At 28.2% G+C, this 22,975-nt stretch overlaps 1 protein-coding gene across 4 annotated transcripts in view; it reads left to right on the forward strand.

The window, feature by feature from the left end:
- Positions 1-10,584: 10,584 nt before the first annotated feature.
- Positions 10,585-22,975, forward strand: part of LOC107437112 (uncharacterized) — a 136,103-nt gene continuing 123,712 nt past the window's right edge. For 3 of the 4 annotated variants that reach the window (XR_011638275.2, XM_016049010.4, XM_071187830.2), the window contains exons 1-2: positions 10,585-10,756; positions 15,035-16,231. Coding sequence is in view for 3 of the 4 variants with exons in the window: in XM_016049010.4 (XP_015904496.1) it covers positions 15,561-16,231 (671 nt within the window). In the remaining variant the exon portion in view is untranslated. The remainder of the gene's footprint in view (positions 10,757-15,034; positions 16,232-22,975) is intronic. The other variant, XM_016049011.4, reaches the window with a different exon arrangement.

Consider the following 22,975-nt stretch of genomic DNA (forward strand, 5'->3'; position numbering starts at 1 on the left):
CTGGCATTAGCACGACTTAGGCGATAAATTTCGTTTTCGCATGTGCTTTAGTTTTATTTCCTCCTTCTAAATGCTTACGCAATACAAGGCCGTTGATGGGGAGGGGGTAGGTTTATATCCTCTTCAGTATTTCAGACAATATTTATGTTAGAATTGATTTAATTCATCAAAGTTAAAAACAAGAAAATAAAACTAATTAAAGTTTTTGCAAATATAAGAATTTTTTTTCTCCCTATGATAGAGAACTATTGTAACTATGTATTTTAATTTCATCCTAAAAAATCGGACCCCTGAATAGCCCTTAAGTCCCTGATTTATCGCAAGGCCTGAGAGGCCCAAGCTTAAGACCCCTAAGTATTAAAAAAAAATTTCTTTTTTGTGTTTTTCCTTAAAAATTGTCTATCAGAGTTAGTAATAAGTTAATTGTCTATCAGAGTTAGTAATAACTTAAATATATATAAGCTCAAACTTACTAATATATCGCAATTTACTTGTGTTATATATAATTTAAAAACACTTCATAATCAAACAACATGTCAATTTAGTTTAAAGTAACGACATATAAATTTAGTTTAAAGTAACGACTCCCCGACAGTTCTGTGCACCAGGCCCTGTTGCCCATGACGTAATAGCAATATAGTTGAATATCTGCGACTTTGATTATAGAAATGACCACAAAACTGTGCAAAATGTGAAGTCTTTATTATTTTTTCATAATTTTAATCATTCAAAGAAATATTTATTTAATTCCATGCCTTACACATTATAAACCTATTTGCAATATAATCAAAACAAAATATTATCTACAATCATAGTATTTATATTAATTAACTCTGCTTATAAAAACTTAATCCCAGTAATACTCGCTCTATTTTTTGCCGTCAGTGCTTTTCTTAAAATTCAGTTTATTGCATTATTGTTTTCTACTGAACAGTCATTTCTTTAAGTTTTTAAAATATTAGACTACTAAACGCATTTGAAAACTAATGTAAGTTATATATCTTAAGACTAATAAAATTAATAATAAATTTATCAAATAAAAATCAAATAGAAAAGAAAATTATAAGCATATTTGTTTAATGGCAAAAATTTTAATAAAATTCACAAGTGTTAAAGTTAGCAATATTTTTAAAGTGCCTAAATCGTCTATAAAATATTTATTATCCTTAATCTAAATCATTTTTAATTGAAATTTAGATTTTGATCACAGGAGTAGCGTTATAGGAGACACACTTTTTATTTCAAGAAAACTGTTTATTTTAAATTGTATGAACATATGCATATTTATTTTGTTTATGTATGCCTATTTGTATATTAATGTAATAAAACTCAAGATAACAGTTTTCTAAAAACCGAAAGTGTGTCCCCTTCACTCTACGCCCAATATTCGTTTTAAGCATATTGAACTGCTTAAATTTTACTTTAGAAAACCTGGAAATGTTCGAGAACTCTCTTAAGTCTAAAGATACTATCTTAGAATATCAAAAAATGAGAGATTAATGACTGAAATGTACAACAATTTTTTTCGGTTTGAATTATGTTAAATTATTTTATTTCCCATTTAATCAAAAAAATGTAATGTCCCCACTTTAATACAGCACAACTAAACTCCATTTACACTGAAAATACATCCTTAATTTATGGTATATTTCAGTGTTGTATTTTCACATCTTAAACCTTCACATTGGAAAATTGAACACAGAAAAAAAAAGTATCGAAAAAAAGTCACTGAAAATAAGCTCTAGAAAAAAAATATATAAGAAAGAACACAAAATAAACTCAAGAGAAAAGCCCCCCAAAATAAAAAAAAAGCTTTGAAAACAGCACCAAAAGCAAAAAATCCCTTTAGGAACTATAAGAATTTATGTACTATTCTAATTTAGGCCGCTATGGAAATTAAACCTGGAATTAAATGGTGTTTCATAAAATTTAATTTTTGACAGTATTAAAAACCTGACGTGATAGAGCAAAACGGCTTTCAGATTTGTTATCAGCATAACAAATTAAATTAGAAAAGGGAAATACCATGCTAGATATCTATAGCTTGTTTACCATTGTTATAAACATTATCTAGCTTTCCGAATAATTACAGATGCTTGCAAAATATATAGTGCAACCATGTTTAAACAAAGTGTTACAAAAGAAAGTTTTTTTTCTCAACTTTGAACGAAATTTTTAATAAAACATTACGATTATTGAAATGAATAAATGAATCAAATGATTTTACAAAATTCCTTACATGTAGAAACACATCAGTGCCAATGCTATTAATTTCTTAGTAATTTGCTTGACAATGCCAGTTATCAATGCATACTTGCAATGCCAGGTACCTAGTCCATTCATCTCTTCAGCATACAAACCAACACCTATCGAATCATTTTTGTAACGCCTTTCCGTTTTAAAAAAGTAGTTGGAATTGCCCATATTCTGCAGATCTTGTCTCGTATGCAGATGGATTCTTTCAAAATTATCAGCCAAGGAGTTTCTAACATCATTTAACAACTTTTGCAAGGAAATTCCATCCGAAATTTTTTTTCTATATTTGAAAAGAAAAGAAAAAAATTAAGTTCATTTCTTAATAATACAAAATTATTTCTGATCATTTTGTATTATTTTATGAATAAGCTATTAACTAATTACTAAGGTTCCTTTAAATATACTAAGAAAACAAAGTTAAATGTGAGAATAGTAAAACCAAAGCCTGTTGTAAACCTACCTTACTTTTAAATCAAAAATATCTGATTGTCGTTCAACAGCCGACCCAATATTTTGGGTTTACGACTAGTCATGTTCAACCCCGTATCGTTTAATTTTGAATCCAATCCAGAAGACAAGGGAACTCCAGTATCAAATATTGGGTAAAATTCGCCTTCGTAAGTTTGAACCCAATCCAGAAAACAAGGGAACTTCTGGATAGTATTGGGGAAAATTTGCTTTCGTGGAGGACTTTTTGATGGAATTAACCCGCATTTGCGTTACATGGAGATGAAGTCCTCCCTCGGTTAGCCTGACGGCAAGGGGACTTTAACCCATGATCCGTCTACCACTGAGGATATTTCACGTCAGCACTGTGATCGGTGCTAGCCGGCTGCCGAATTCGTATCGACCAGCCACTGCTGGGATTCGAACCCGGTTCACGTCATTGGAAGGAGAACGCTCAATCCCCTGAACCATCACGGCTCTTTCTCTGGTTTGCTTAGAATAAAAACTAGTAAATATTAATCAGATATTTTAGTTACCTTGTTTGCAGAAAAAACTACATATAAAAAAGAGCCATATAATCAAATCTAATCAATAATATTTACTGCTACTTGAAATTATTGAAAATTGCTAGAAATTATCGAATTTTGTTTGAATTACGAAATTATAGCTTTTTTTAATACGTTCGATGTTAGATAAAAAATAACATCTGTAAACAAAGCACGTGTAAAAACCAAATCTCAAATCTCTCACCAAAATACTATCCAATACAAAACATCTCCCTTCACACATACAGCGATGTCATTTTCGGCCGGTCCATTTTGAGTTTAAGCGCTTTACGCTCCCGTGCCACAGGTCCTGGGTTCGATCCTCGGACCGGGCAAGGTTGACTCAGCCTTTCATCCCTTCAGTGGGTCGATAAATGAGTACCAAGCTTGCTTGGGAACTAAGCACTGGGGGTTTCGCGTTCGGTTGACCACCTAACCGGAACATCTGCTCCTGCACCCCAAGCCCAAGGTCAAGAAAACTGAGACGGGCACAGTAGGCCTTGGCCCAGTATGGGCTGTCGAGCCCCTGAGTTTAGTTTAGATCAGAAACGCTGCGTTTCGTCATTTTCTCCGAAAAATAAGCAACAATAAGAGTGAGTTTTCTCAGAAAGAAATCACAACATTTAATTTATTCCACAGCCAAATTTCAACTTAAAGTAGACAATGGTTTATAGGTTATCTAAGTTCTTGTTATTTATATACTAATTCAATAATTGCCACTAGGTCTAGATAAATATAAAGTATCTGTAAATTTGTAAGTGAAAGCCTTTAAATGAAAAGTATTTTTCTTACTATATTGATACGGATGATTTACTTAATATAAAAAATAAAAATCTTTCGTGGTGCCGGAGGCACTCACGGAAATGCTCACGATTTCGGCACAGCTTGGCATTCTTGGCGGAAACTTTTATGTCAAACCTGCTCTGTCGCCAAATTGCTTTTGCGTAGCGTTTGTAAACAAGGGATAGAATTGTTTTCACTATTTTATTACAATTTTCTTCATTGTTTTTGTGTTTTCATAAGATCATGTAACTCAAATATTAAAACACAAAATTATCTTTGCAATATTTAGTAATAATTTTAATTAAATCTTTCAAATTTAGTTTTAATCTGAACTTCTAAGCTGGAATTTAATTTTAAAATTTTATGATTGTGAAGAGCATTGATCTGATGACGTATTCTGATACATTGATTGTATTGACTTGTTTGGAGTTTTCTCAGAAGTGTTTTTTGTTTTCAATTTCTCAGTAAAAAAAAAATAATAATTAAATAGATAAATGAAATATTATTTTTACTGATTTGATTCAAATTTTAATAAAATCATTTAATCGTGTTTAAAGTTATAGTTTTTTTTAAAATTAAACTCCAAATTTATAATTGAAATGCGTGCAATGGAAACTAGTGTTATACTTGCGAACAACTTTTTTTCGAGTTTAAGTGTTGTTAATTATGATGAAAGTTGACAATGTAATTTTCTCGATAAATCAACTATAGATATTTTTTAAGATGCAAGCAATCACGGTGGATAAAACAAATCAATTAGGTTAAAAATAGCATAAATGCTAAAGAACAAATAAAAGCAAAAGTTCTCTTAGAGCCCTAAAATATAAATTATATTTTACTTTTATATATACTTAAGTTCAGATTGGTCTAATCAAACTGAAGAAACAGAGAAACTCTTATGTCGAGGAACTGTAACTAATTTTATTATACATGTTTATTTAAGTTTTTAAAACTATATACAAAAACATCTGAAATATATTTCATAATTAACAAAATAGTTCACTGTCGCCTTCTAAGGATAAATTATTTTAAATGTATAATTTGCTTTTGTAGATCCATTTCCTAAGATATTCCACAATTAATTATTATTTGTGTAAAAATATCGATTTTTCTGTGAAGTATTTCTTATTATTTATTTTGAATCTACCATTCATTTTTTTTCCTTATACTATTATATAATATCTCATTTAGTAATGTTATAAGAAATGGCACTCTTTTTTTAGTCGTATAATTATAAAATAAAACTTGGTTCTTGTACTTCATCACTTTTGAAATTGTATTTGAATGAAATAATGTTAAAGTAAATTTGATCGGATTAAAATTAAATAAAACTTTTTTTTCTGAATTTTTATAATTTTTGAAACTTTCAAAATATTGAAGTAGTGTCATTAAAATCTTCATCTTATTGAAAATGAATAAAATAATAAGGTTAAAGTAAAGTTCTACGTATGATGATGAAATAAATATTTTTTTTAAACTTTTATAACTTTTGAAACTGCAAACAAATGAATAAAATGATAAGGTTAAAGTAAAGCACTTTAAATGTATTAATTGCTTTCTCAGGTCTATTTCTTCAGATCTATCTTAATTTATTATTTGCGTAAAAGTATCGATTCCTTTGTGAAAAATTTCTTATATATATTTTCAATTGAAAATTATCACTTTTTTCTGATTAAATGTTTAATTTGAGGAAAAATGATTTAATAAAATCTCCTACATCTGATAAAGAAAACAAGTGAGGCAACTTTTTTTTCAACTGTATAAAGTTCTTCTTTAACTCATTTCTCAAATCTATTATAGTTCATAACTAACGTAACAGTATGTATTTCATTGTCAAGAATTTTTATTACGCATTTGGAATAAAAGAATTAATTTTTTTTCCTAATTACGCACCTGAAATGCTGAATTTAGCGATAAAAGCAATTTTTGCAATGTACTGCAATAAAAATACCTTATATAAAATTTTCTTACATTTGAATTGGAAACTGAATGCAATATGCTTTAGTATATAGTGAGCACACAAACCTTTATATATATAGCATAGTAAAGAATGGTAAACTGTCTTAGCAAGTAGATTAAAAAAAAAAAAATAGATTTTACACTTTCAAGAACAATAATAAAAGAAAAGAAGTTGAAAAATATAATATTTACAAGAATCTATTTTTAAATAAAATCTTAGACATAAACATTAAATTAAGTATGAAATTTTCATTCAAAGCGAAAACTGCTTATAAAAAATACAAGAGCGGTGTGAAGATAGAAGTGAATAAGAAAGAAAGTTTTAACTAGAATAGAACCATCATTTTACTACTCAATCAACGTAATAGGGTTGCACGCTGTAGCAAGATGTGACGCATAGATCGGTTGGGTTACCATATTCTCAATTTTACGGTTTTCAGAGAGCTTATTCTCGACCGCGCCAAGCGGTGCCAAAATCGTGAGCATTTCCGTGAGTGCAAACCGGAGTGCCCCAAGTAAATTTCTTCATGAGAGTCACCGAAAATTTTGTGTTAACAAGGAAAAGTTTCAAGATGCTCATCCTACTGCGAAGTTGAATATTTTTATTTCAAGGTAATGATTTATTTTTTACACTATTTCGATTCATAAAATCTTCACGAATTTATGAATTTTATTATGTCGATAAACATGAATTAAAGTAAAAAATTGTCCTTATACCCCCTCAAAAAAAAGTTTATATGGAGAAATAGTATATAAGTTGTCGATGGAGAAATAGTATATAAGCTTTATTTCTTGTTTAAAACTTTTGGAGAAATCAGAAAAAGGTTTTGTGTCTGGTATTTTATTATAAGAAACCCTAATGGATTAAATTTTCAGACATTTCTTTCAAAATGTTTGAAAGATGCAGTTTTGCAAAAAGGCTTTCGGTGTGTTCTATTACATTAAAGTAATGCTGAGATCACCAAAAAGTTGAACGACTTTCCACTGAAAGAACTGTGCTTCCCAAAGAGTGAGAAGTTATTTGTTGGTAATTAACGGGATCCTTATTTTTTCTTCATGAAAATTGTGCTAGGTGTTAAGTTTGTAAAGGTTAATTTACTTAAAATATTATTTTATTGTAAGACATTTTCATCAGAAATCTCAAAAAGTATTAAAAATAATTGCTTTAATAAAAAAAATAATAATAAATACAGCTGACAAACACGGCAAATTCAAGTCTAGTGACCTTAAACTGTTTTAAGTTTATATATATATATATATATATATATATATATATATATATATATATAACACAAAAAGCTTCGATTAATCTTTTAATATTAGTTTCTTCGCTATAAAACAACTCCTAATTTATTACTAATTAATTATTCAAGTCGAAATGCTTTCTCACACTTTTAAAAGCCACATCCTGTTCTTAAATCTATTTTTGGTCCAAGTATGCATAAATTTACGTAAAGACATTTTTCCCTTTAATCTTCATAGGAATCACTCGACCTAGCAATAGTAATTTCTAAGATTTCCCTCTTTTCCTTAAATAGAGACATTTTCGGATTTTCGGCAAGGTTTTTCCTACCAGAAAGACTGATCGTCGATGAAATAAACTACACTTTATCGCTCGCCACTCAACAAAGAATGAACTAATAAAATTCTTCTGCTTTCATTAAAATCCTGTGTCTGTTCTCCTGCTCGATCCGACTGCGCCATTTTACACACACACGCACATATATATATATGGAGCATTTGCGTTACATGCAAAAACCACGAAAACCTCCCACTGTTAGCCTGACTGCAAAAGGAATCTAAACTATGATCCGTCTATACTGCGGATATCTTAAGTCAGCACTGTGATCAGTGCAAGCCGTGTGCGGAGTTCGAATCGATCAGCCATCGCTGGGATTCAAACCCGGTACACCTCATTAGAAAGCGAGCGCTCTTTCCCTTGTCATTTGGGTTGGTATTAAAATTATAAGGCTACGGAGTTGAACATTAATAGTCTAAAACACAAAAATAATCACGTATTGAACACAGGTTATAAAATGAAATAAAATAAAAGAAATATGAGAAGGTAGTCGCATTTATTGTGAAGCCAGGTTGAAAAATCGACTTGCTTTATTCTTACAAAGTATCCAGAGAACCAGAGAACCAAATAATAAAATAAAAATTTATATAAAGAGAAACTAAAAATGAAAAAACCAATAGTCGTTATCAAGACACATCTATTGGTATAAATTAATGCGATATTTCTGAATAAAGAATAATTATTCTAAGATAAAAATTATTCTTTATATGTGTCGATATCGCAAAAAACATTTTGTTCAAAAAGATCATGAAATAAAAAAAAAGTAAAAAGTAATCAAACTTACCGGCGTGTAACAAAATGCGGTTTAGGTTTAAAAGTACAATAATTAAACAGTTAACAAAATTCGCGAAGAGGTAAAATATTTGAAGTTGTGCTTATAGCTTGAATTGAATGAAAAAAATTAAAAAATATATATTTGATTGAAGAAGAAGAAAATTTTTTTTATATATATTATTTATAATTTTATATACAGGGTGATTCTAAAAAGATTTTAGGAAGTGATAGTACACACCCAAAGAATGCATGGTCGAAAACAAAACCCAAAACCGCTAGAGGGCGTCAAAGTTTATGTTCTTATATGAGACAAAAACACACAAAGAACGATAAAGTTAAGTTATAAAAGCAAATTTAATGGCATGTGATTACAAAAAGTATTCAAAACAGTGGCCGGCAGCGGCTATGCTGGTACAACGGCGAAGAAGAGATAGGCGAACTTTCCCTGCAGCGGCCGAAAGCTTGGCGACAAATAACGTAGCGCAGTGACTCGCAATAGGAATGGAGCTTTCTCGTTTGCATGAAAAAACTTTCCAAATACGCCAGCACCTTTGCGTTTTGTTTTCGACCATGCATTCTTTGATAAAAATTGTTTATCTGGGTGTGTACTATCACTTCCTAAAATTTTTCCCATCTTATAAAATCACCCTGTGCTCTGAGGTTATTGGCCAAAAATCAAAAATATCTTAGCTTTGAGCACCAATGCATCCCTCGGTGATGTGCTTACTTACTTTGGGCAAATGAGGATTTCATAATTCTAAAATCACCTAGCAATATTTTGTTACTTTTCCCCTCTTTTTTTATTTTGATAATTTTCTTTCTCTTTTTTTTCTTTTTAAACAGTCTCAGTTTATAACGTTATATATGGTTGAGGTTCTTTGCCATGAGTACACATACCACTGCTTTAAGTACATACTCATTTGATTTTTGAAACAATAAAGCTGCTACTAGTTGGTGAACCTTGAAACCCAATATTCAAAATCAGTTTCAAATATTTACAATAAGTTTAAATTTAATAAAAATTCAATAATGAATTCCAAATATCTTCATTATTAAAACGAAACTGGTATTAACAAAATAGTTTTGATAATACGCCACTGACTGAAAGAATTTCCATTTTTCATCTCTGTTTCCTCTTTAAATCTATTATTATATTTAAAATCCATTTCATTAAAACGCATTTTTATTCTTAAGGAAAAAATAAAGATATTGAATTTCTTTTAAATAGTTCTACAACTTCCATTGTTATATATTTAAAATACGAACATTTTGAACGAACTTGAAATCTTTATCGTAAAAGATCCCAAGTGCTGAAAAGAAAAAGTTAATCTGCGAAAAAAAAAAGAATCGATTACAGCTTGATCTATTTGAAGAAAAAGTTCCTCTTCTTTTGTCATTTAGGATTTCAACTAAAAATAAATGGAGCATGAAATTGAAATCATTTCTTTTATTGTAGATTCACGAAATTCAACTTATATCTGAGAATGCGAAAGAGATTCTGAGAAAAACGCGAAATTCTATTCCTCTTTCTTTCTTGCTTTACTTTCTCTTCTAAAGATCCATCTTTTTGTTCCTCGTAGAAAGCGTGTTATCCGATCTCTCTAATCATGTCCTTCTTTCTAACTTTTTAAAAAATAAATGAAAGATTTAGACAGAAGATGTTGTTTTTCAGGAGATATTGGTTATTTAACTTTTTTTATAACTTTCATTTTTAAAGCAGGAATTGTTATCGCTCTCTCGTTGAGTTACATTCTCTGGGTGCAGTATTATTGATCACAGCTCTGCGTAACATGTAACTATGACAACCAAGACCATTTCCTTATAGCTCAGTACAAGCAAAACTCTTTCATTTAGTTTGGATTAACCATCCATTACCAAAAGAGAAAAGTACATTCATTTAATGTTCGCCTTTCAATCACAAAATGAACGAGAAAATGACCCAAGCATCAAAGAACATCTTCTGTCAGCGTCTTAACTTAAATTAAATCTGCCTAGCTTTATGTACTTCATCTGTTACTTTTAATTTCTCCCATGATTTTCTTATATCTCAACATAGTAGCAGTCCTAATTATTTTAGTTCTCAATTACATTTCATGATTCATATTAAGAGATTAAGGGGGTATAGATTGTTGGAATCACTGGGGAGAATTTTAAAAGTCTGGCAATAAGAAGAGAATATTCCACAGTGGCGACATCACAGTGACTAATACGCATGCGCGTATTCTTACTACAAATTTAAGGAGTTATCGAATAAACACCGGAGAGTATAACTCAGGTTTGCTACTTCATTGGGAGCAAACTTTAGTGCTGGGGCTGATCGCTGTTTGTAAAGAGGTTGAAAAACAGGGAGCACGTCTGAGTTTAAGAAGGAAAAACTCAAAAAACTGAGTTAAGATGTTTATAGGCAAACCAGGTCAGTAGATGTTAAGCACGAAACATTATAAAGTATTTAATTTAATACGATAAAGAATCATAAACAATTTTTTTAAATTTTTCATTGTACCTAAAAGCTATAATTTACATATTTAAACATACTTTAAGGCAGTAATGTTTACCTTTTTCTTAATTCATACATCAACTATAACATTTCGTGAAATTAATTAATTTTTACAATTTTACCTGCACTCAAAATATTTCGTGATTTATAAGTATGTAAACAAACTTTTTTAATAGTCTGTGAGTTAATTTATAATATTATTTAAACGTTATATTTTATTTTTATGACTTAAATTAATTTATTATAAACATTAGTTTTACTTCCGCACGTGTTTACAAACACATATTCATTTGAAATTCATGAAACATATATGAAATTCATTTGAAACATATTTAAACAATTCGAATCTAATCTCAAATGTTTCGGTTTTTAATTTTTACCCTTCATAAAGAATGCAACTTGTTAATTACAGTTAATTAATGGCTTTTTTATATATCTTTTTCATATGTTACAATATTAATTTGTACACTTATATATTATATTTTAAAATAGCTTAACATCACAGCCATACGTAGTTAAAACAAAAAGTCGTGCACAGTTTTACATTTTGTTAATAATTTAATAATTTATTATTTTGTGAATAATAAAATTCAGTAATTTTCTATAAATTAAAGTTAATAAAATTATAAATTATAATTAAATTATGTAGAAAATTATGCAAAAATATTATTTATAATGTTATATATCATTCCAACATTCATCTTAATGTTACTTTTATAGTGTATGTTTCGGTTTCGAATTGTCCGGATTACAACTTCATTGTTCCAGTTTATTCAGTTTTTTTAAAAATCTGAATTGAAACCAGCTGTCTATCAGATTACGGATGAAAATAAAAGTTTAAGTACATTATTGATATTGTATTTAAAATGCAAGGGGCTTGTGTTTGAGTGAACTTACTGTGGAATAGAAGGTTTATGAACTGAAATATAATGTAAATAAAATTCAACAGAAGTATACTATAACTAACATTCAATACAGAATTTATGATTAGTTATTTTTAAAGTGTAACAGTTGAAGTGATTTCTAGAAAAAAATTAAATTGTTATATGATAAGTTATAAGATATTTTGCAGTTATAAAGATGAATTGATAATTAACTATATAAGTTTTGCAATGGTAATAATACTTCCTTTTATTAAAATATAATCTACTTTGTTTTTAAATAGGAAAAAATTCCCATAATGTCAAAGATTTTAATAGTTTTTGCGATTTTATAAGTATAATCTTTAAATAAAAGCAATTTAATGGGATCTCTAACACTAAACATACTAACATTTACTATACTTTTGAAACTTACATACACTTTTTTTTCGATATATACATATTCATTTACATACCTTTACATACAGTTTCATTTGATATTTACATATAATTTTGAGCGGTTATGGTATGTTTAGTGTTAAACCTGTATTTATCCCCAAATATATTTATACAGATGTGAGTCCCACTTAATTTCAAAAACCACTTAATTTATTACTAAGATTGTACTAATCTCTTTTCTTTTTTTTTCTTTTCCAAATAGTTTAAAAGAATTAATTTCTTTCAATTCGTTTAGGGATTAGAAAAGGAGAGTTTCTTGTAATTTCTCAGGTGTAATTAATAATTTCTGTTGTTAATAACAGAAATACAATGTTTTTGGTAGAAAAAAAAGATAGAGTTTTATTATAAATATATAAAAAATAACTGCATTCTTCCTTGACGTGATATTTAAAATTTCAAAAATTTTATATGATACACGAAATCTTTCATTTTATGATATCACACATCTAATTATTTGAGTATTTCATAACATTTTCATAATGAATACACAACACTGGAAACTCTAATATGCGAGAAATTAGTTATTCAAAAAGTTTTTATAATATCAGGGAAATTTTCTTTGAAAATAAATACACCGAAGAACTTTAAATCCTTCTTTTTTAAACAATTTCAAAACTTAATTTATAACATTTATTATGAACTATCTCTACCTCTTACGATTTCTTCTATTAAAATTATCATTTTATTAAAATTTAAAACAGTTGTACTTTTCTGTAAAGGAGTTGCTCTTTGAATGAATTTTTAAAGCTCTTCTCCCAAATCGTACATTTGACATAATACATAAACTTGACAAATGTCAAAATCTCTTTTTTCAAAAGAGCGTGTTTCATTTTTTAGACAAATTTTAAGAATTCGTCTTTTATTCGAATTTCTGCCGAACAATACTTATAGTGTAACATTTTATTCTGTAATATTTTTTATATTGGCATTTTCTTTTGTTCAAGGTTTTCATAAATGTTTTGGATAACTAATTTCTTTATTGTTATTAAGTAATTTATTATAATATTTTTTAATCTTTGTTATGAAATTATTCTTGAATTTTTCTTCTTTCAGCTTGATAAAATTAAATACGCTGGGAAAATCATTGTTATTTTTTATAACATTTTCTTAGGAAACCCAATTCTTAGATCAACAAAATAAAAACACACGTTACTGTACCTCTGTATTTTGGTTCAAATTAATTATTTAGAAAAAAGTGAAAAACAGATTTTAACCTTATATTCGCAGCAGTTGACCTTATATCTTTTTTACTACTTATTATTACTTATGCTTTTTTTCTATAACTAGCGTATTTTGTAAATAGTGTTCTGCCACCACAATTGACATATTATAAAATGTTTCCAATTTCATGCTTCATAATTTTCCTTTGATAATTTTTTTTCTCATTCTTTAAATGAAAGAGAATAGTGTCAACAGTTTTGTCATTAATTGTGACGTCTGAAGTAGAATATGGTATTTCCTCTGGAATTTAAGTTTCTAATAGTAATATTGTTAATGGGCAGTGTCAAGGAAATGTAAATTAGATCAAATGCACTAAATGTTTTGTTTTTAAATACTTTTTTAAAAAACTGAGTATACTTAAACATATTATAGTACAGCTCCGTACCTTGACCAATTTGTCCTTTTCACTTTTTTTAGTTAGTGCACTAAAAGAAACATGCAATGCACTAACTTTCATAATCTCACTTCAAATTAAATTTTATAACGTTTCATATCGCTTGTGAATACATTGTAACATATGGCACATAAGCAAAACAATTAAGGATTTAGACGTGTATACATTGATGTATAGTGTATAAAAAAAGGAGTAATAATAACTTTTATAACTTTTGATATATTGATTAGACTTTCACATACTAAAATTCAAGTCAAATGATTTGAGGAACTTATCTTAAATTTGCTTCCAGTATTTACAGTTACAAAATCAGACACAAAAATGTACTTTTTCTGAATAAACATATAATTTGTCGGTGGATTTGGATTCTTCACTCTCAAAATGTGGGGTTTAGCCGCATGCTGCAAAATATGGTAGTAACAGTTTAGGCAGGGAAGTTGCAAAAAATCTGGGGGCCCTTAATATTAATTTCCTTTTTTTACGCAGAATAGTACTAAAAAAAGTCGCCTTTTCAATTTTTTTATTGTTACGAACTATTTGACCGACTCCTTTAAAATATTTAATTCTGTTATTTAAAATTATATACTTAATAACCAGATAAAAAAATTTATACTTTACAATTCAAAAAATTTTGACCATTTTTAAAATAAATGATTAATGATAGTAAAAATTATTTTTTACGTCTAGATTTTTACATAGATACAGATTCCAGATTTTTTGCATAATAGTTTTTTTATGTTTTTAGATTAATGAGTTTTATAATTACGTGGCAAAATTATTTGATTATATTAAACAGTTGCTGCGATATGGTAAAACGCGCAAAAAATGAAACTAACTATAAGGGGTCCTAACTTCTGCCGCTTTCCTGCCTAAACTATTGGGACTACATTTTATTTAGATTGCGACTAACTCCCATATTTTTATGGCCAAGAATCTAAATCCGCCGATAAAAGTTATGTTTATTCAGAAAACGTTCATTTTTGTGACTTAAAATGTTATCAGCACAAATGCTTCAATATATTTTAAATTAGTACCTCGAATTATTAAGCTTGCATCTCAGTGTGTGAAAACCCAATCCTTAGATCGAAAATTTTTAAGATGTTCTCTTTTTAATTTTGTGCACTGTATTATTATACAATTTATCTATTAACAGAAATTAACGTGAATATTGCAAAACGTTTTGATTATTTACTTTTAAAAAACATAAAAATGCACTTTTAAATTATACCTCTAATCTTATTTTATCTATATTTTTTATAGATTAAAAATGATTTCGTTTTGGATAACAAGAGATTTGTATGGAGAGAAAGATCATCTGCTATCTTTGAAAAATATTATGCCAGAAACTGACATTTTAATGAGTTTTAAGCAGAATTACTCATCTAATATTATAAGAATTCACTGTACTATAATGACATTTATTGAACCTTTGATACAAAAAATTGACTTTTTCTTCAAAAGATGAAAATTCAACACCTCATCGTAATTTCTAAAAAAAGAAAGGTTAATGGAAACTTTTAAATTAGTTTCTTTGATCTAAATTATATTTTTAAAGATGTTTAACAATAAATTTAATATCGGGACATTAAATAATGCGTGTAATGTTTCGATAGAATGTCTCTGCTTTAAGACTGCCAGTTAAGGAAATTCTTAGGTGTGGCAAATATTTTTATGAAACTATTAAAAACAATGCATAAGACTCAATTTGAGAATAAAATAATTGTCCTTATTCATTCTATAAATGAAGACAATTCTTAACCGATCTTAGTGACCTTAAGCCTATCCAATGTCTTCCGTGTGCTTTATTTGCGAACTCCCGATTTTGAACCATCAGACAAATGGTCTTTGGCCTCCTGCTTCTCCAAGCGAAGAAGCTCTAGAAGATGGACTTGCTATATCAGTACCCGATACATCAGTTGGTGGTTCTACTTATCATGAAGATTGTCTAGTTTGCTACACCTGCGGATTAAGATTAGCTGGTCAAAACATACAACGTGCGAGACGGTATCAAAACAAAATATACTGTTCGTTGCATTATGCAGATGTTTCTGGTTTGAGCAGTGGCGATGAATTTATGCAAAAACTTCGAGATTATAAGAGACAGAGTTTAGGTTGTGCTGAAGCGCGTAGAAAAAGCTCCACCACTCTGCAATTTCCCATTCCTGTCCAAGCATGTCCAGGTTCTGGAGCTTGCGAAGGTTTTCCTCACATTATTAAAATTATTCTAGGATATTGGGTAGAATGTAGTGGAACAAACAGCCTAAACGATATGCCAAATGTTAATTATACTCCCCAAGAATTAGAAAAGAAATTCGAGTTGATGTCAGTTGAAGAAGAAACTTACGAGAAATATTTTTATGGAACTGAACACTGGAATTATTTCACAAATGACGAAGCCCTTGGACCGGTAATTCTTAGTATCAAACAAGAAAACGTGTACAATCGAGATCAATTTAGGTAAGTAAAAAATCTTTCATCGAGTAAATACATATTTTGACAGAAATAGAAGCATTATGAATAAGTATTTAATTAAAAAAATATTTAATATTATGACTCAGAGATGGTGAATTTACGGTACGCGTGTAACTTAATGGCCCGTGGCAGATATTTTGGTGGCACGCGAAAATAACATATTAAATTACTTTGATGTATTAACATTTTCTGAAAACATTTAAAAAAAACATCTCCAAAGCTAGTGCTCATAGTAGGTGGATTTAAAAAAAGTACAATTTAGTACCATTAGGTAAATTTTCCAGAATGTAAGGCTAAATATAGTATTCCTTCCAATCTGGAAGTGCATATTGTAGAAGAGATCTATGAAAAGTATGTTGCATTAACTTCATCAATTTCAGTTTATTGCTTACCACAAAGAGTGTCCGCTTTATGATACCTTGCCGTACTTTGATATTAAACCGAAACTTTATTAAAATAATTTTGAGACAAGTTAACAATCAAACACCAAATATAGTACGCAATGTAATTATATAATTTAAAATCACTGTACAATGGTTTAAAGATCGTTTTTTAGGAAGAAAATTATTAAGTGGAACACAAAAGAATAAAAAATAATCGCAGTTTAACTGGCACTTTAATCGAAAAACATTCGCCATCTCTGTTTATAGCTTAACACATCTTAAGGTGAATTTTAATATTTTTTAATGACATTAACGCTTTTTTAAAAACATTATTTAAATGTATCTAGATTAAAATATTATCTAAAATGCATCAATTTCAATGCTTTTATTTCGATGGCACTAATAATTTATTCATTGAAATCGGCATGTATATTTGTCAGAGTAGGTTAATGTAAATGAAATCAGAAAAATTTTGTAAAGTTAAGTTTGATAATCCCCTAAGCATACAAAATATTTCAAAATATCTAATGTTTGAAGTCTTTTTGAGATATTTCCTAAATGAAGTCACTTTTTGATTATAATACTATGTTAATTAAGCAATAAATTATATCTGACGTATATAGTTAAAATTTATGTTTATGCAAATATGCAATTAAGCTTTTTGCTTCGTAAATTCAATTATGTCTTTGAATTTTGTATGAAAAAGTTTATGTCTTCAGATCCTGATAGAATCAATGGTTTGTTAATTACAATACCTATCATAACTTTTAAAATTATGGTTTTAAATGATATTTGGATACATAAAGGATCAAATTTAAAATAAGCAAAAGAGAGAGGGGAAAATCATGAACTAGAAATCATTTAATATCAAAATCCAACCATCATATCATTAAATTTTAGCTAGATTTAATTACATTTATATAATTTTAATATTTCTAACTTTACCAAAAATGCATCACCATACATTAAGGAATGCTCATGTCTTCTTACTTAGAAGTAGTTATTTTTGCATTTTTGAAAAAATACTCAACTTTGAGTTTTTTAATATTTGTTTCATCCACGTCTCTAACATTTTACACATTATCTATAACATGTTTTAGGTACTATATAATATTTTAATTACACATTTTGCAAACTGTTGTAATTTTAAAAGGAATATTGAATAACCACATATCCTTTGGATAACATTGTGACTGTTTAGTATGAAGATTGCTAAGGTTTAATTGCCATAATTCGGCAAATCTTTCCGAATTGTTTAATGCTTTCTTTAGTACCTTTATAAAGTAAAAAATAACAATATTATAATTAAATTAAATCACAAAGTTTTTAAAGAAAATATTTTATTTTATTTTTTTAATAGCTTTTACTCAATTTTTATATCAAAGCATTGAATATGAAAATCGAAATACGAATTCTATACCAAAAGCATACTTTTTTACTCAAAAGTCGCTTTGAGAAAGGAATATTACATATTATTTTAATATTTCACATAAAGGTTTGAGAATTACATTCATATGTTAGAAGGAACGCATAAAATAATTTTTGCTGCATATAATGTTAAAACGCTTTAATAAGTTAAGGTGATCATGGTGATTTTGAAGGTGATTTTAAGGTGATTTTGAAACTACCGTTTTTTTTCTCCATAAAAAATTCCCTAATAAAGTGAAACTTGGGCAAGTTGACTACTTCTGGTATAGTAGTTCATTTAAACACGTGATCAACTTATATAGGGTATGAATCATATTTTTAGTATCATTTCTAATGTGTTATTTTTAATATATAGAATGTTATTCACATTGTTCATGTTACTCATGAATTTCTTATATGTTACTAACCAAAATAAAGTTAAATGTAACAGAAATTTTTTTAGCAGGAATTTAGGTTTATTTATCAATTTCCATGTGAATCTTAAAGAATGAGATTAATTAGCATAAAGAATTACGTATATACAAGTTTAATATTAAACTCATTTGTTTAGAAAGAAACAAATATGCATAATTCGTTACTGATGTATTCTAGTTATTTATTATAAATAATTCGAAAATATCAAAGCACAAGAACATGTATTCAGTTAGAAAACATTGTATGTATTTCTAAATTTATAATTTTTTTACGTATTAACCTATTTGTTACAAAAGCCTTCATAGTTTTACCATAAGGTCAACTCACAAAAGGCTTCTATAATACTATTTTACCAATCAGCGAAATTCCAGTTTATAAAAAATAGCATGGAAAATCTCCGGAAAATTTTTATTTCGGTCAACTTATGTCAACTTCGGTCAAGATTAAGAATAGCATTTAATGACATTCCAAGAAAGCTTTACCTTATTTTAGCGGTCAGCATACAAGGTAGACAAGTAGTCAGGATACGAAGAATTTGCTCTCTCTTATTAAATAGCATAAATTCAGTTTGTAGTAGTATAGGTCAACATAGACAAGTAGTCAATTTAACAGATTACATCGTACCCTAAATTGATATACCAAAAGATTTGTGAGTAGGTAAAACTTCTTAGTACAGCTATAGGTGCTTGAATTTATTTTGAATTTTTGATCAACCAGTTAGAGAAATATTTCTTGCGTCAGAAAACTCAAAAGCGTTTTTGGAAGCTACATGCTAAAATTCAAAAGCGAAACTTAATAAATTAACTTCAAATTTAAATTGTATGTTTAAAATAACGTTATTTACAGAAATACATACGTCATGAAGTTTGAATTTTTTTCGCAGCCAGTCTGAGAACATTTCTTGCTTCAGAAAACTTAAAAGCGCTTTTGGAAACTACATGTTTGGAAGCTACATGCTACAATTCGAACGAAACTTCTTAAATTAACCTCAAATTTAAACTGTATAGTTAAAATAACGTTATTTACAGAAATACGTAGGTCATGAATTTTTAATTTTTTCGCAGCCAGTCTGAGAACATTTCTTGTGTCAGAAAACTCTAAAGCGTTTTTGGAAGCTACGCGCTTGTTAGTTTTATCTTTTAAATTTTTTAAAGCCTTTACTCTATTTTTATATTAAAGCATTGAATAGGAAAATCGAAATACAATTTCTATACCAAAAGCATATTTTTATTACTAAATACTTTAAAGTTGTTTTGAGAATGAATATTATATTTTAAGTAATTCACATAAAAGTTAAAGAATTACATTTATACGTTAGAAGGAAAATGCAAAATAATTTTTGCTGCATATAATGTTAAAACATTGTTTTAAGTTAAGGTTACCATGGTAGAATTTTTAAAATGCCATTTTTTTCCCCTAAAAATTCAAAAGTGAAATTTGTGCAAGTTGACTACTTGCGGTATAGTAGTAATTCAGACAGGTGATCAACTTATATAGGGTATGAGTAATATTTTTAATATCATTTCTAATGTATTGTTTATATATATATCGTGTAATTCACATTGTTCATGCTATTCATGTATTTCTTATATGTTATTAATCAAAATAAAGTTAAATGCAATTTAAATTTTTGAGCAGGAATTTAAAGGTTTATTTATAAATTTCCACGCGAATTTTAAAGAATGAGATTAATTACCAGAATGAATTGGGATTACATAAGTTTATATTAAACTTAATTGTTTAAAAAGAAACAAGTTTGCATAATTCGTAACTGATGTATTCTAATTGTTTACTATAAATAATTCCTAATATATCAGAGCTTCCTATCAGTGAAATTCTAATTTATAAAAAATAGTAAGAAAAATTGCCGGAAAAGTGATCTCCTGAAAAGTAATCTCCCGAGAATCTCCTGAACTTCGGTCAACTTTTAAAAGATTTAGAATAGCATTCAAAAACATTCCAAGAAAATTTTACTTTATTTTAGCGGTCAACATGCAAGATAGATAGGTAGTTAGGCTACAAAAAAATTTCTCTTTAATTAAATAGTACAAATTTAGTTTTTGGTAGTAGAGGTCAACTTAGACAGGTGGTCAACTAACAAGGATGGTCAATTTGACAGATTACACTGTACCCTAAAGTGATATACCCAAATATTTGTGAGTAGACAAAACTTCTTAGTACTGTTATAGATGCTTGAATTTTGAATTTTTGCGAAACCAGTCTGAGAACATTTCTTGCGTCAGAAAACTCAGAAGCGTTTTTGAAAGCTACATGCTACAACTCGAACACGAAACTTCATAAATTAACTTCAAATTTAAACTGTATATTTAAAATAACGTTATTTACAGAAATACGTAAGACACGAATTTAGAAGTTTTGCGCAACCAGTCTGAGGACATTTCTTGCGTCAAAAACCCCAAAAGCGTTGTTGGAAGGTATTTTTTAGGTATAAATAAGGTATTTTTCAAAGGTATAAATACGACGTTAGAATGAAAACGGTGCAAATGTATACCTCAAAATTTGCCTCAAATATACCTCTAGAAGTATATATGCATCAACCTGAGGTGTTTCATCGTACATCTGGGGAAAAATAGATATTTTCTACTTTAAGGTGTCTCGTTTTCAACCTTAGGTTATTACTTATCAAGCTAAAGTATATTTTTTTGGCACCTGCAGAAATATTTATTCAACAGCCTAAGGTGTTTCATTTAACACTTCAGGTTATTCTGGATTTACCTCAAGTGTGTTTTTCTTCTTTTTTATTTTGACAGTTGTAAAAGTAATTTTTCACTAATGTGAGGTGTTTTATGCTTTACCCCAGGTTGTAATATTTCAACCTCAAGTAGATATTTTTATGCTTGTAAAGGTATTTTTTTTATCAACTTAAGGTGTGTCATGTTACACATCATTTATCAACCTAAAGATTTTAATATTACGCCTTCGACAGTAATTGCTTCTTTTGTTAAGCTATAAAAGAAAATTTCAAATACATAATTCTTCTTTTATTTTAATAGGTTCAATTATATTATCTTGAAATGACACTTATTCGAATTCTACAGTTAAAAAAAATATTTGTGCGAACTCACATTTTCATAAGGTAGATGTCTAAGGTGCATGGATTTTTAAAGCTATAAAGCTGTAAATTTAAATAATTGATAAGCAGACATTCAAAATACTTTATTTGAAACTACAGTTTCATTTTTCTTTGCAAACCATCAAAAATATTTTAAATAATTATATCGTCTCCCTGTTGAAAGTTGGAAGTATTGGAACCTAAAAGAATAAAATATGAGTTAGTAAGAAAGTCATATTTACTATAATAACAGCAGGTTTGAAAACAATGAAATATTAGAAACTATATATTGTTTCTTTTCTTCATGATTTAAAATAACTGGATGAAATTAATTTCCTTTTTCAGATAAATGGCATTCTATTTCTGTCATTTCTATTCAATCCTAATAGCTAAAAGCGTTTAAAAGTGTGATAAATACCACAACCGCAAAATAAAATACACTGAAGAAAGTACTAGCATTAACAACTTTTATAGAAATTCAAAACTATAATTCCAATCTTATTAGGAAATTTTAACACTTTTCCCATTTATCTTTTATTATGCTACTTGTAAGCCTCATAATTAGATTTTCTTTCTTTTTTCTTACAAATCCTTACATAAATTCAATAACTAGTCTATATTAGTCAATACTAGTTATACAATTATACTAGTCAATACAATTATACTAGTCAATAAAACTAGTCTATATTTTTAAACTTTTTGAAAGATTTCATAAAACTGAAAGTTTTTTTAAAAAATTTTTGACACTGATTTTGAAAAGGATGTCCGTTTTTGTCACAAGCCATAAGCTGATAGGAGTATTTGTGTTAAAGTTGAGAACAATTTTACGAGAGGAAAATGTCTAAGAGAGAACTATTTGAAATAATGCTTTTAAAAGTGGTTGAGTAAAATATTTCTTATGTAACTTATATTAGACTGGAATTAAACTAAATCTTAGTTGCTACAATCATTTGCTTAAATATAAAAACATATCTCATAAGGTGAAGTTCAAAACAATTTTATTTGCTATTGATTTTATTCGATTTAGCATTAAAAATACATAAGAAACAATACTGACTTATTTCTAAAACATTTATGATTTCCGAAATCTGCTAATTTTTTAAGTAGTGAACCATGAGCAGCTGCATAAAAATGCTCCTAATCTTGAAGCAAATTATCATATACTTGAAATCGGGTATTATTTCATTCTGCTTAATACTCTAATATGTAATAACAATCTGCTTAGTAAATAATTAACATGGGTAAATTGCGAAAAAATAACATGTAGTGAAAAATTACTGTTCTGGGATGAAACATGAAAAAGTGAGCTAGTACAGTTATTAGTTTACAATTATCAAATATCAGGCAAACTATTGTTATCAACAATTACATAAATTCAGTAGTTATTATGTGAGATTACTCTATTTTTTTGGTACAAATGCTGAACTATTT

Source organism: Parasteatoda tepidariorum, chromosome 11 (assembly GCF_982258835.1).
Source record: "Parasteatoda tepidariorum strain Cologne lab strain chromosome 11, Ptep-v5.0, whole genome shotgun sequence".
NCBI lineage: Eukaryota > Metazoa > Arthropoda > Arachnida > Araneae > Theridiidae > Parasteatoda > Parasteatoda tepidariorum.